At 41.9% G+C, this 12,275-nt stretch overlaps 1 protein-coding gene across 4 annotated transcripts in view; it reads left to right on the top strand.

The window, feature by feature from the left end:
- Window positions 1–12,275, top strand: part of Gnpat (glyceronephosphate O-acyltransferase) — a 30,168-nt gene that overhangs the window by 1,834 nt on the left and 16,059 nt on the right. For 2 of the 4 annotated variants that reach the window (XR_001197129.3, XM_005064684.4), the window contains exons 2-3: window positions 8,738–8,920; window positions 11,929–12,105. Coding sequence is in view for 3 of the 4 variants with exons in the window: in XM_005064684.4 (XP_005064741.1) it covers window positions 8,738–8,920; window positions 11,929–12,105 (360 nt within the window). In the remaining variant the exon portion in view is untranslated. Of the gene's footprint in view, window positions 1–8,737; window positions 8,921–10,486; window positions 10,509–11,928; window positions 12,106–12,275 lie in introns of those variants that run through there. The other 2 variants (XM_021230598.2, XM_021230592.2) reach the window with 2 other exon arrangements.

Raw genomic sequence — 12,275 nt, 5'->3', positions numbered from 1 at the left:
GCATTCATTTATGTTTTTTTTTTTAATCCTGAGATGTTTGTCAACTTTATGTGTGAATCACTAAGGCAACTGGTCATGAGCATTTCCACTTTTGAAGCTGGACTGCATATCATCCCCACCCCCAACCCCTTTTGTTTTTTTGAGACGGGGAAGTTTCACCTGCCTCTGGTGCCAAGGCTGCCTGGCTCAGTCACCTTTAACAGTGGTTCTGTCTAATCTTTGTGACTGCATACATGATAGCCTACTTCAGGCTGCCTAACTTCTTCCATCACACTGTTAATTGTGCAATACTGTGTGTCTAATCAGTAGTTCTTTAGTGATAGTAAGATATTGCTAATGATAGCAAACATTAGGAGTGCCTGCAGTTCCTAGTTTTTATTCTCAGTGCCAAAGACTGCCTTGCCTCTAAGGACACAGGAAGTGGCGAATGTAAACAGGTAGTACAGTTAAGTGGGATAAATAAGGGCAGTGGTTAAAGCATGCATTGAAAGTTGTTGGAGTCAAAGGAAAGGACATTTTGTGACTTGAGAAGGTTTCTAAAAAATGATACCAAAACTAGTTTCTGTAGTATGAATGCTGGGAGGTGGTTACTGCTGAAGTAATTATGTAAGAAAATCACTGCCTTGCATGTGTGGGGAAACTTATTAAAGAATGATAAAGAAAACATAAGACAGAATTAAGACCATAAGCAAATGTGTTTCCTAAAAGAATTCCACATTTCATGGATATTCTGAGTGTTTGTGGTTTTTGTTGAAGATTAAATCTTCTCTTATGTGTTTATGCTCTAGAAAATAAGAAAATCATTAGACTTCTGGCATGATTATCTGCATTAGTAATGCCTTTCCCTCTGAAGACTGTAGGTAGGAAGAAATTCAGGGTGGGGAAGATGTGTGATTCATAACCATGGAGATCGGTTAGGACAAATGGCTAATGCAGGCAGGGGGGTGAAGCTCAGTAAGGCTGGGAAGCACAAAGCATGATGGTTTTATGTGATACTTAGGGCAGGAGATCCTTGGCCCTGGGAACCAGTTGTATCTAGGACCGGAGGAAAGTGGGGGCAGTCAGAAGTAGGCTGTTGGGTTCCTGTGGTTTGGCAACTGGGCAGATGCTGATCTCTCAGTGATAGGAAGTACAAGGGAGGAGCAGGTTTAGTCAGGTAGTAGAGCAGTTTCGGTCTGGGATGTAAGGTTGTCAGCTGTGGATTGTCATGATCTGGACCAGATACATCCTAAATGTTTGGGAAGCATCTAAGTAGAGTTAAGAATGTGGTACCCAAGCTGGGTGTTGGTGGCGCATGCCTTTAATCCCAGCACTCGGCAGGCGGATATCTGAGTTCGAGGACAGCCTCCAAAACAATACAGAGAAACCCTGTCTGGAAAAACCAAAAAAAAAAAAAAAAGAATGTGGTACCCAAGCAAAAGAGGAGGGTGTGCCTGGGAATGTGGATTTGGCAAGTGAGTCGCAGGTGGGATGTATCTAAAGTTAGAAGCATACTCTTCCCCTGAGATTGTGTGTGTGTGTGTGTGTGTGACCCAACTGCACAACCCAGAACCCTGGTTGCTTTTTAGCGTTCCAGTGAAGGGTTCAGATACTTAGGATATCCCACCTCAGACTGCACATGATCAGCCAGTTGCTCTTGCTCTGATTTTACCAGTGTAATCCTGCTCACTGAACATCACCATCCTGACTTAGTATTTCTCAGGTGGGAAGTGTACTGTCTCTCCAAATGTTCGTGGTCCTTCCTGTGTGTCAGAACTTGTATTGCTGACTCATTTTTAATATCAAAGACCCACCTCAAACATTTCATGAACCACTCAGTATAAAGTACTTCCTCGTTAACACCTGCTTTATCTTCTTGAGCTCATTTAGTGGTGGCTCATGGCAATCCTTATATTGGCTGGTCAGAGCTGATGGTTAAATGTTTATGGCATTTGTAAGCCCATTGGTAAAACATAACTATTAATGAAAACTGAAGGTTAAAGTCACATAAATTTATACTGAAATACATTTTATACAAAATAAAGATAAGTATTACGAAACAGCATTTCCCAGTTATTTACTGAGCGTAACTTATCTGTTTGGAAGTTGGCTTCTTAGGGGAAGGTGGCACATAATCCTGTATCATCTCATGCTGCTGTGCATCTTGCCAGTGCTGGTGAGGTCATTCTGGTGTGAGCTGACCTTGGTAGGAGTACATGTGCTACAGAGTGCCCAAACCTGGGCTCCACTGCAGGTCACTGACCAGCATACTGTCTGCCAGTGAAATCACTCAGTGACCTTCATCTTGACCTCGTTTGCTGAAAGAAATGTTTCTCTCTGGATAGTGTCTGCTTGCCCTGTTACTGTTGTATTCCCAGTCTATAGCAAGGAGCCTAGTGCACAGATAGCAGTGGAGAGGGAGGCTGTGGGAGGGACCAAGGTACAACCTGAGGTGGGGCATGTGTGTCATCCAACTTCCTGCTGGACTCTCACTTGCACTGCGTTCTTGGGTAGCCATTCAAATGTGTTTACTTGCTGGCAGTAAGTACTACTCCTGCATGCTGCAATCCTTTGCATAGGAGGACAGGTGGTGGGGATCATGCTATCCTGGGCTCATAAAAAGGTGTGGGCTTAGCTTTACAGGAACTAGAGAAATAAGGTGATGGGGGTAGACTGGTGGGAGGGTCACTAAACCTTCTTGTCAAGCTTTCTCAAAATATATGTATGCCTGGTCCTCTTGCCTTTGGACTCTTAGTTGCCCTGGACCACGCCCTCAATGCATTCCTGCTGATAATGATGCTATCCTCGTTTCACACCTAAGGCCACTAATGGGAAGTTTTTAAAATCTCAATTACCCTTACATTTATATAATAGTAGTTTGTTGAGTCCAAATTTGAGCTGTTACTTTATTAATTAGAACTGTAAAGTTGAAGAAGACTTTCCAGCCTTACGAGCAAAAGTCTATGGTATGTTAGGATGGCTATGATTAGCAAAATGGCCAGATGCTAAGGACATGTGCTGCCTTTGGAATAATTGTTATCATTTGTAGATATGCAGGCACAGTGTGTGAGCACACATGTATTAGATGTGAATAGCAGGTAGAATGGTCTTGAACAAGGTGTGATGATTCTATGGGGGAGTTCCTGAGAGCCTTCTCAGAGGAATGATGCTGCAGCAGGTATAGCAGAGCAGCAGGACAACCCAGACAGATGCCTACATGCTTAGAAGGATGGCAGCAAGTCTTCTTGTGGCAGCACAGCATACTAACCAGGGAGTGAACTGTGTCTCAGCAGACAGGAGGTCAGACATACTATATCTTACTTGTCTCTGGAAGTGACTGACCTTATTCTAAGCAGGTGGAACTCACTTAAGTATTTTGAAAAGTAAAGAATAACCTGTGTTTTGAAAATCATACAGTTGGCTGGCAGGATTGATCAGGGCACATTTAATCAAGGATATTGAGATTATGAGTTCAGGCTGCCGGGTAGTGTAGCTGAGGGTAGGGCCTGTGGATCCCGAGTAGATGCTATACATTCTCAAAGGCCACAGTAATAGGATTGGGTGGAATGACGCCCAAAGATGTAGCTGAGGTGGCAGTTAAGATTTCAGGAAAATAAGCGTGTAGAACCAAGCCAAAAAGTGGATAGGTTTTGGAGCAGTGTTAGGAATTTAGAATATGTGATGGGAGAAGAGAATCAGGTGCATGATTTGGAAGCACATATAATTAGTGTTTTAAGCTTGTTGCAGGGCCGTGCAAGTGACTCAGTGGTAGAGCATTTGCCTAGTATGAATACTAAAAACCCTGGGTTTCATCTGTAGTCCCCCACTCCCCACAAATAAGACAAAAGGAGAGAAACAAAGCAATAACAAAAATCCACAAGCAACAAACTCCAGTGGAATAGGTGAGCGTGCCCAGCATTTGTGGAAGGCCAAAGACAGCGGCTGGAGGAGGTGAGCTTTTGAACCTGTGAGGAAGGAAAAGTATCTTTGTAGTTTGAGGGGGAAAACTTCCCCGGGTTAAGAGTCACTGAATTGAAGGAAGGAGATTTTTCTGCTGTTGATGGGAGAGCACTGAAAAATACCAAAGTGGGGAAGTTTCACTGGAGGTAGGGAAAGAAGACTAGGAGATGCTCGCCCAGCCAAAGCAAGGGCTCACTGAAAATACTGTGTGGTTGTGTTTAAGAACAGTGTGCCTTTTCATAGAATTCCAAGGGGTGAAATACAACTTGAGTGTGCTACATTAAGATTAATAACATTAAAAAGAGGAAGACAAAAATAATGGAAGAAATTTAAATGACAAAGGGGTGTTTATGACATTATGTGAAAAAATCAAGTTGACAGTCTCAGTGTGTCTGATGGGAGAGACATGTCCCTGTGCTTAGACACAAGTATTCCTTAGAGTAGTCTCTACCTACGCTAGGGGGTTACACATAAAGTTAGAGTTTTGTTTTTTTTGTTTGTTTGGGCTTTCCCTGAATCTTCTGGATTTTTAAGTGAGTACAAATCACTTGGTAGTTATGTAACAACTAAGATGTTTTAAAACAGTATTTACTATAGGGGAATACAGATAAAGAGGAAAGGTAAATTATATTTGGTATGGCCCCTGTTTTGAATAAGACATACACATATTTCTGTAGGTGTAAATTAAAAAAAAATAAGGCAACTCCTGGGCTATAGTGCTGTGAGTGCTTCAGGTTGCCATAAACAAGTACCGTATCAGTGTGAGGAGCCACAGATGCCGCCAAACTGTATCTGTTGTGTTTGGAAGCCGTGGGCCTCCCAGGAGGCAGGTGACCCTGAACCTTGGGTGTCTGTGGACTGGTAAGGACAGCTGCTCAGAGGTTGTAGTGGAGATTGTTCTTCAGAGAGCCAAGCTCTCAAAATAGAGCTGGCACTTAGCAGCTGGCAGCCTTCACTGTGATCATTATCATTACCACTACTAATTACTTGGTCAAGAAAGCACTGTCCTAGAAGCACCCCTGGACTCTAAAGCAGTGCAAGCGCTTGGTGGATGGAAACAAACTGGGCCCACAAAAGCTGAGCGCAGGTGATGAGGCAGAACAGATTTGAACAGATTGCTTATTTTATTTGACATAGTTTTGTTTTGAGACAATCTCATGTAGGCTAGGCTGACTTTGAACCCTAATGGTTTTTCCCTAGCTCTGAAAGGCAGGGACTATATAGGCTTGTACCATCACACCCAACTTAGTTTGAGGCTTCTAATACATGTTTTGATTTTTTTAAAGCTAAATAGAGGCAGACAAAGCAAGTTTGTCAGTATGGTACTGAGTTTACAAAGATAGCCATCAGAAATATGCTCGTCAATAGGCCAGGCCTCTGCTTGGGGGTGAAGTACTTGTAAAGCATGTAAAGGCTAGGTTCAGTTCTTGGTCCAACAAAACGAAACCACAGGTTTCCATTCCTGGTTGCTTAAGCTTATAATGCCAGCACCTGGGAGGTGGGAAGTGGAGATGAAGATAAAGAGTTCCAGTTTGGTTTTGGCTACGTAGAGAGTTTGAGGCCAGCTGAGGCTGCATAAAGGCCTGTGTAATATTAATACATAATAATAATTTGGGGCCACATAAAGTATCTAATAACAATAGTTGAGTATAAACTTATTTGTAAAAAGAAGCTTTCTTTTTGAGAAGAAGCCTTTCCTGCCAGCCTGGTTCTAGAGTCGCATCAGTTCCAATAAACACACAGGAGGCTATATTAGTTTTTTTTTTTTTTTTTTGGTTTTTCGAGACAGGGCTTCTCTGTATTGTTTTCCAGGCTGTCGGTCCAGCCTGGCCTCGAACTCACAGAGATCTGCCTGCCTCTGCCTCCCGAGTGCTGGGATTAAAGGTGTGTGCCACCACCGCCCGGCCGGAGGCTATATTAGTTATGAAGCTGTTGGCCTTGTTTGTCTCTTACTGGCTAGCTCTGCTTTAAGTAATTACCCCATAATTGTTAATCTAAGTATGTCTCTTACCGGAGAATAGTTCTGGGCTCCTACCCCATGACGGTTACATGTTGACTCTCTCTGTGTTTCTCCTCCCAGAGTCCTCCTGGACTCCTAGTCCCACCTATCTAGATTCCTATTGGCCAGACAGTCTTTATTGACAAATGCACAGGACTTCCCCCAACATCTCCTCTTTTCTGTTTAAACAAAAAGGAAAGTCTTAATTTTAACATAGTCATTGTATATAACAGAACAGTTATCAAGTAAGAACATAGTTACAATATTTTAGCAAGATTTAAAGAAAATATCATCCATCCCATCCTTGTGAGTCCAAAGTTCTATATGTAGCTTATCTTTTATAATAACTAAGGAAAACTATAATTATAAATATCTATCTTCAACTCCATCAAAGACCACAGAAGGATAATATATAAACACTAGGATTGACAGAGATATCTTACTACCTGGACAGTCACTCGAAGTTCCTCTGTAACGTTGGGGCATCCATCTTCAGCCCATAGGCCACAATGTATCCAGAAGATTTCTCAGCCAAGCAGGAAATATCAAAACTGTCCATCTGCATCAGCAGTCTGTCAGTCATTTTTCTGTGTCCTGCAGAATGTCCCGTAGACTCTTCCATGAAGCAGGAACCCTGTAAGACTGAGTTCAGCAGTCACTTTCCTGTGGGCCCTGCATGTCCAGATTATACAACAACAGTCAAACAGTCTAGGCAAGAGCAGTTCCTTGCCCAAATGGCTAATCTTGCCATGTTGAAAGCAAACTCCATAACAAGTTTCTTCGATGCCCATCTTCCTCTCAGACATAATTGGTGCTGCCAGGAGCAAACATTTCTCATTGTCAAGAAAAACCCTAAACCATTTTAAATGCCATTTTCTGAAGGTCTTTGAGAGGTTTGAAGATTGTCTATCTATCTCAAATATATTTCTGTATATCTAGAAAACCTAACTTACCTAACTATAAATTCTGACTATTATAAGTAACTATCTATAGTCTATATTTAATTATGCATTACATTTTAAAAGATCAGTATAAGCACAATACTTAATCAAGAGGAGAAATATACACATCACAAAATTGACCTTGAATTTGTATCAATAAATGAAAAACCATACCCATAACATAATTCCCCTTTTTACCATTAATAAGAGATCGGCTGTGATCATTAACCAATTATAAACAATCCCATTTAAATGAAAACAAAGATTTATAAACAAGATGGGAATTAGGACGTCGCTCATTCCAAACTGCTTCCTGCTGGAAGGGGGCGCTGTTTATACCATGGGGTTCATGACAAAACTCAGAAACCTGTATAAGTCCATATTTTCGGGGTCTGTAAGACTGCATCATCTTAGCTGTTTCAATTGTTGGAACATCTGGTTCACTGCTTCCGGGGGTCTTGGTTCGTCAAACCACAGAAGCCTGGAAGGAATCCTCAGCTTTTCATTTTCTGTGGAAACATAAACTAAAACTCCTTTTCTGAATAACATATCCTTATACTTAAATTTTGAAGTGAAGGCATTTTTAAAAGATATAAGTTGAATTAATTTAGCAGCATTTATAAGTAAGTGTACTTTATCATTTGTTCCTTCCTTAGCAATGAAAAAACTGAAAAACACAATAGCGTACAGTATCCAGACTCTGTGTATTTTCCATCTTTATGTGGCTTATTTATTTATCTATTATTACTTTATTTCTTTCATTTTCATTTATTTTTCTCTGAGACAGGGTTTCTCTTTGGAAATCTGCCTGCCTCTGCCTCTGGAGCAATTCCTACCGGCGTGCGCCACCACAGCCGGCTTCTTTTTCTCTCAATCTTACGTATATTTTTAAACACACTGTAAACCTTTAGGGGTTTTGTTCATCCAAGTCTGACTTTACTGTAAATCTTTACGTTTTTTCTGGCCACGTGTCTTATCTGTAAAACCGCGGCAGTTTAAACTGCCTTTTTTTTCAAGATGGCGGGCGTAAGCGTGATTCCAGCTTACCGCCTCAGTCCATGCTGACATCCAGCAAAAGCTGCCACTTCCAGCTATACGTACACACCTTTCAATCGTTAGCAGAGTCTCTTAAAACAACCTTGGTGTTTTTTTTTTTTTTAATACCAAGTTAGGAAGACTCCGGTAAGCAAGCCAGGTGAATCTCGGCATGTCGCTACCAAAACACCTGAGAAAAATGCTGCTATCAAAAATCTGTGCTTCTCTCCGTTCTTCTGTTTCTAAAATTCCTTTAAAGCTTTTGTCATTTTGCGTGGAAATTCAATCCCGCTCCTGACAACCATTTTGTTAAGAGAAGCTTTATCTTTGCTAGCTGCTTTGGTTTATCTCCCGCCAGTTGCCTGGGCTCTGCCGCTTTGTAGTCCTCAAATAAACACACAAGACGCTGTATTAATTATGAAGCTGTTGGCCTTGCTTGCCTCTTACTGGCTAGCTCTGCTTTAAGTAATTACCCCATAATTGTTAATCTAAGTATGTCTCTTACCGGAGAATAGTTCCGGGCTCCTACCCCATGGCAGTTACATGTTGACTCTCTCTGTGTTTCTCCTCCCAGAGTCCTCCTGGACTACTAGTCCCACCTATCTAGATTCCTATTGGCCAGACAGTCTTTATTGACAAATGCACAGGACTTCCCCCAACACTTATTGATCATGGTGTTGACACTTGTTTTTCTCTGTCTAGGAGAATATTAGAATATTCTTGCTCAGGTGTCAAGCAGTAAACATTTGGGCAGAGGGAAACCTTAGTAATTCTTCCTTTCCCAGTGGGCACACCTCACTGTCTTTCACTTCCTTCTTCACAGAAAGAGCTCAAAAAGTGGGATGAGTTTGAAGATATCTTACAGGAGAGGAGGCATGTCAGTGACTTGAAGTTTGCCATGAAGTGCTACACACCCACCTTGTATAGGGGGGTCACTCCCTGCAAGCCAAGTGATATCAAGTCCATTGTTCTCAATTCTGAAGAGATTCGTTATATCATTAAGCAGGTAAGAACACCGTTCTTCAGGCACAGCCAGCCTCTTCCACTGAAAACGGGTCCTTCTCTTGTTTCCATGAATTTATTTTATCATCTCAAATGTACTTTTAGTTTTAGCTACATGACGCTCAAATGTGTGCTGTCCTTTTATTAAGACTGGAAGGCCAGCCGGAGAAGTAGCATGGTGCCAGTGGCATAGTAAAATAAGAGACACAACTTGCTAGTGAAGAACCCACAATTTGAGGGTGCTGAATAGTTATGAGCAGAGCTAATTTGGTATAGGGAGTAAGGAAGGTTTTGTTTTTAACCTATCTGACAGAAGCTCCAGGTCTTCCTAGTAAAGGGGTAAAGAGAGTTCTTATTCTTACCTGAACATTTCACATCAGACCTCCACATTAAAACATCATGAGAAGCTCTGAGGAGTCCTGGGCCTAGTCTCACCCATGTCAGTTGGATGCTGTAACAGTAGCTTTCCAAAGAAGCCCACACTTTGGGAGCCACGGTTTGTTTTCAGAACAAGTCAAAGAGAAAGTTCATGCAGAATGCTGAAAGTGGTTCAGTCTGACCAGCAGAAGACAGAAAGGGTGGTAAAATTCAGTGAGCTCCAGGGGTGAGTAGGGCTCAATAGGGGCTTGGAAGCCACATGGAAGGACTGGGTTTTGCATACACGGTGTCATGCCCTCAGATGCTCAGGTGGAGTGTGCCATGCAGATGGGGTACAGGAGCACTGTTCGGGTTTTAACTTTAGATGTGGACTTTGACCCATACCCTTAATCCCTGTGCTTTGCTTGGCTGCTAACATCATGGAGACTCTATCAGTTCTCTGTGGTTAGGATTGTCTCATGACCCGGAAGACAAGTTTCCTTTCCAGTTAACACTCAGAGGCATGACTGAGTTGGGATGGGCTGGGTTCTCAGATACTTATCATCATGTTGAAGCACCATAGCATTTTTTTGAAAGTTTTATTTATTTTTATTTTATATGCATTGATGTTTTGCCTGCTTAGATATATGTGTGAGAGTGTTAGATCCCCTGGAACTGGAGTACAGATGGTTGTGAATTGCCATGTAGGTGCTAGGAATTGAACTCAAGTCCTCTGGAAGAGCAGACAGTGCTCTTAACTGCTGAGCCAACTCTCCAGCCCGCACCATAACATTCTTACATGTAACTAGGGAGCACAGTCTGCATGTTCCTAGGTTAAGTAGTGTGCATATATGGCGGAGTCTATTGCTTCTTGATCAAGTTGAACAAAACATAAGAGTAAATCAGCAAAAAAATGATTTTGTCTGTCTCAATTAAATATTTGATGCCTGAGGGTGTCCTTAGGGAAGTGGCATACTGATTGTTTTGATTTGGTTTCTTTGCCATTCTAGGAATGGAACCCAGGGCTCCTCACATGGTAGGCAAATGCCTTACAACTGAGCTGCCTCTCCAGACCCATGTATGTGATTTTTTTTTTCATGTGCATGGGAAGAGACTTTGAGACAGTCTCATGTAGCTCAGATTTCTCTTTAGTCCTAGTTTCTGCCTTCTCAGTGCTGAGATTACAGGTGTGCATCACCAGCCTGACTTCAAGTAACTTCTTCCTCCATATATAGGTAGGTGTGTGCTTGAATAATAAATAGTGTGCTATAGTAAGTATATATGCCAATGCCAATAGCATGGTTGTTTATCATTATCAAGCGTTGCATGCTAGGCATAATTATTGAGTTTCTGCTTTTATAGGCTGGTGGTTCTGTGGGTTGCCACACACTTGAGTAATGTTGGCTGTGATTCCATGGCACTGTGTGATGGGAAGTTTTCAATGCCATTGTAATCTTACAGAATCATTCTTATAGATGTATGTGGTTAGTCAAAACTCTATTCATTATGTGACACCTGTCTTCTATAATCTGGAGCCAAAGCTCCATAAGTTAGGCACTTTTGTCTTTCTCGTTGTGACCATAGTCCTAGTGCTTCTTGTGTGGTGGACATTGAGTAAACAGAGATGGATACAGCAAGGCTGGTACATAGCCCCAACTCTCCTCAACTCTTACTCATTCTCCTCTTTCTCTAGCTTATCTTCCTCCCTTTCCGGATTTAAAACTCCACGAGTAATCCTCCCACTTTTTGTTGTTGTTTTTCACTTGATTGGTTTTATTTATGAGCCAGTTTCTCAGACCTGCCTAGAACTCATTGTGTAGCTCAGGTTGGCCTCAAGCTCTGGGTCCTTCTGTTTCCAACTCCTAACTGTAGGGGTTTCAGATTTGAATGACCATGCCTGGCCCAAGAAAGCATTTGGTTTGGGTTTTGGTTTGTTTGTTTGTGTTTCTTTGTTTTGTATTGATTTCTTGCTTGAACTTTCACCTCCCTATTGTTATCCACACCTTTTAGTTTCTCTGACTTTTTCTTTTCTTCCCTGCCTCCTGCTTATTTAATTCTTAGGTGACTTGGGTTAATGTAGACTCTTTGTTTGCTGAGTCACTGTTTGAGTAACCTATTGAGTAAAATGAAGGAGTACTGTAAGAGGTGCCGGTTATCCAGCCCCTCCTTCCTAGGCTGTTGAACTGAGAACAGATAAGAAGTAGATAAGGGATGTGGCAACACTGAACTCTGTGTGTGTGTGTGTGTGTGTGTGTGTGTGTGTGTGTGTGTAACACAGGTAGATCAACTTTGGTCACTATTTCTCTGGAACCACGTGGATTCTTTTTGAATTTCTAGCCTTCTGCTTAAATTGAATCATTTTTCACTGAACACAGTGGTATACTTTTACAATCCTGGCAGTCAGTAAGCAGAGGTGGAAGAATGGTGTATTCAAGGCCAGCCTGTGCTCCATAGAGACATTTTGCCTAAAGCAGGAAAAAAAATGACACATAATTTACTGTTACTGAGTTGGGTCAGATCTAATCAAGAAGAGCACACGCTGTCTCAGAGTCACATCATAGATAGGGTCGGTTTGGAATTAATCACATTGGTTTGAGTGAAAGAAGCTCTGGTTTCTGTTTTTCAGAATTCATCCTTGCTCTGCCTTCCTTTCAGCTTTCCAGGGAGTCCATTACATCTGTTGATACCCTCCGAGAGGAAGCCAGTTCGATCTTGGAGGAAATGAGCCACAAACTGCGGGTGGGAGCCATTCGATTCTTTGCCTTTGTCCTGAGCAAAATTTTTAAACAGATTTTCTCAAAGGTGTGTGTGAACGAAGAAGGCATTCAAAAGGTGAGAATTGCTGGTACAGACATTCTTGTCCCTATCCTGTGGTATAATTGAGTCTAAGACATCCCACTTGGAATGAATGCTGAGGGCAGGTTGTCAGGTATCCACTGTGGGCCCAGGGGACATGATGTGTGTCACAAACATGTTCTCAGGTTACAAAAGTAATAGAAGGA

This window comes from Mesocricetus auratus, unplaced genomic scaffold (genome assembly GCF_017639785.1).
Source record: "Mesocricetus auratus isolate SY011 unplaced genomic scaffold, BCM_Maur_2.0 Super-Scaffold_100013, whole genome shotgun sequence".
Classification (NCBI taxonomy): domain Eukaryota; kingdom Metazoa; phylum Chordata; class Mammalia; order Rodentia; family Cricetidae; genus Mesocricetus; species Mesocricetus auratus.
This window is presented reverse-complemented; position numbering and strand designations above follow the sequence as displayed.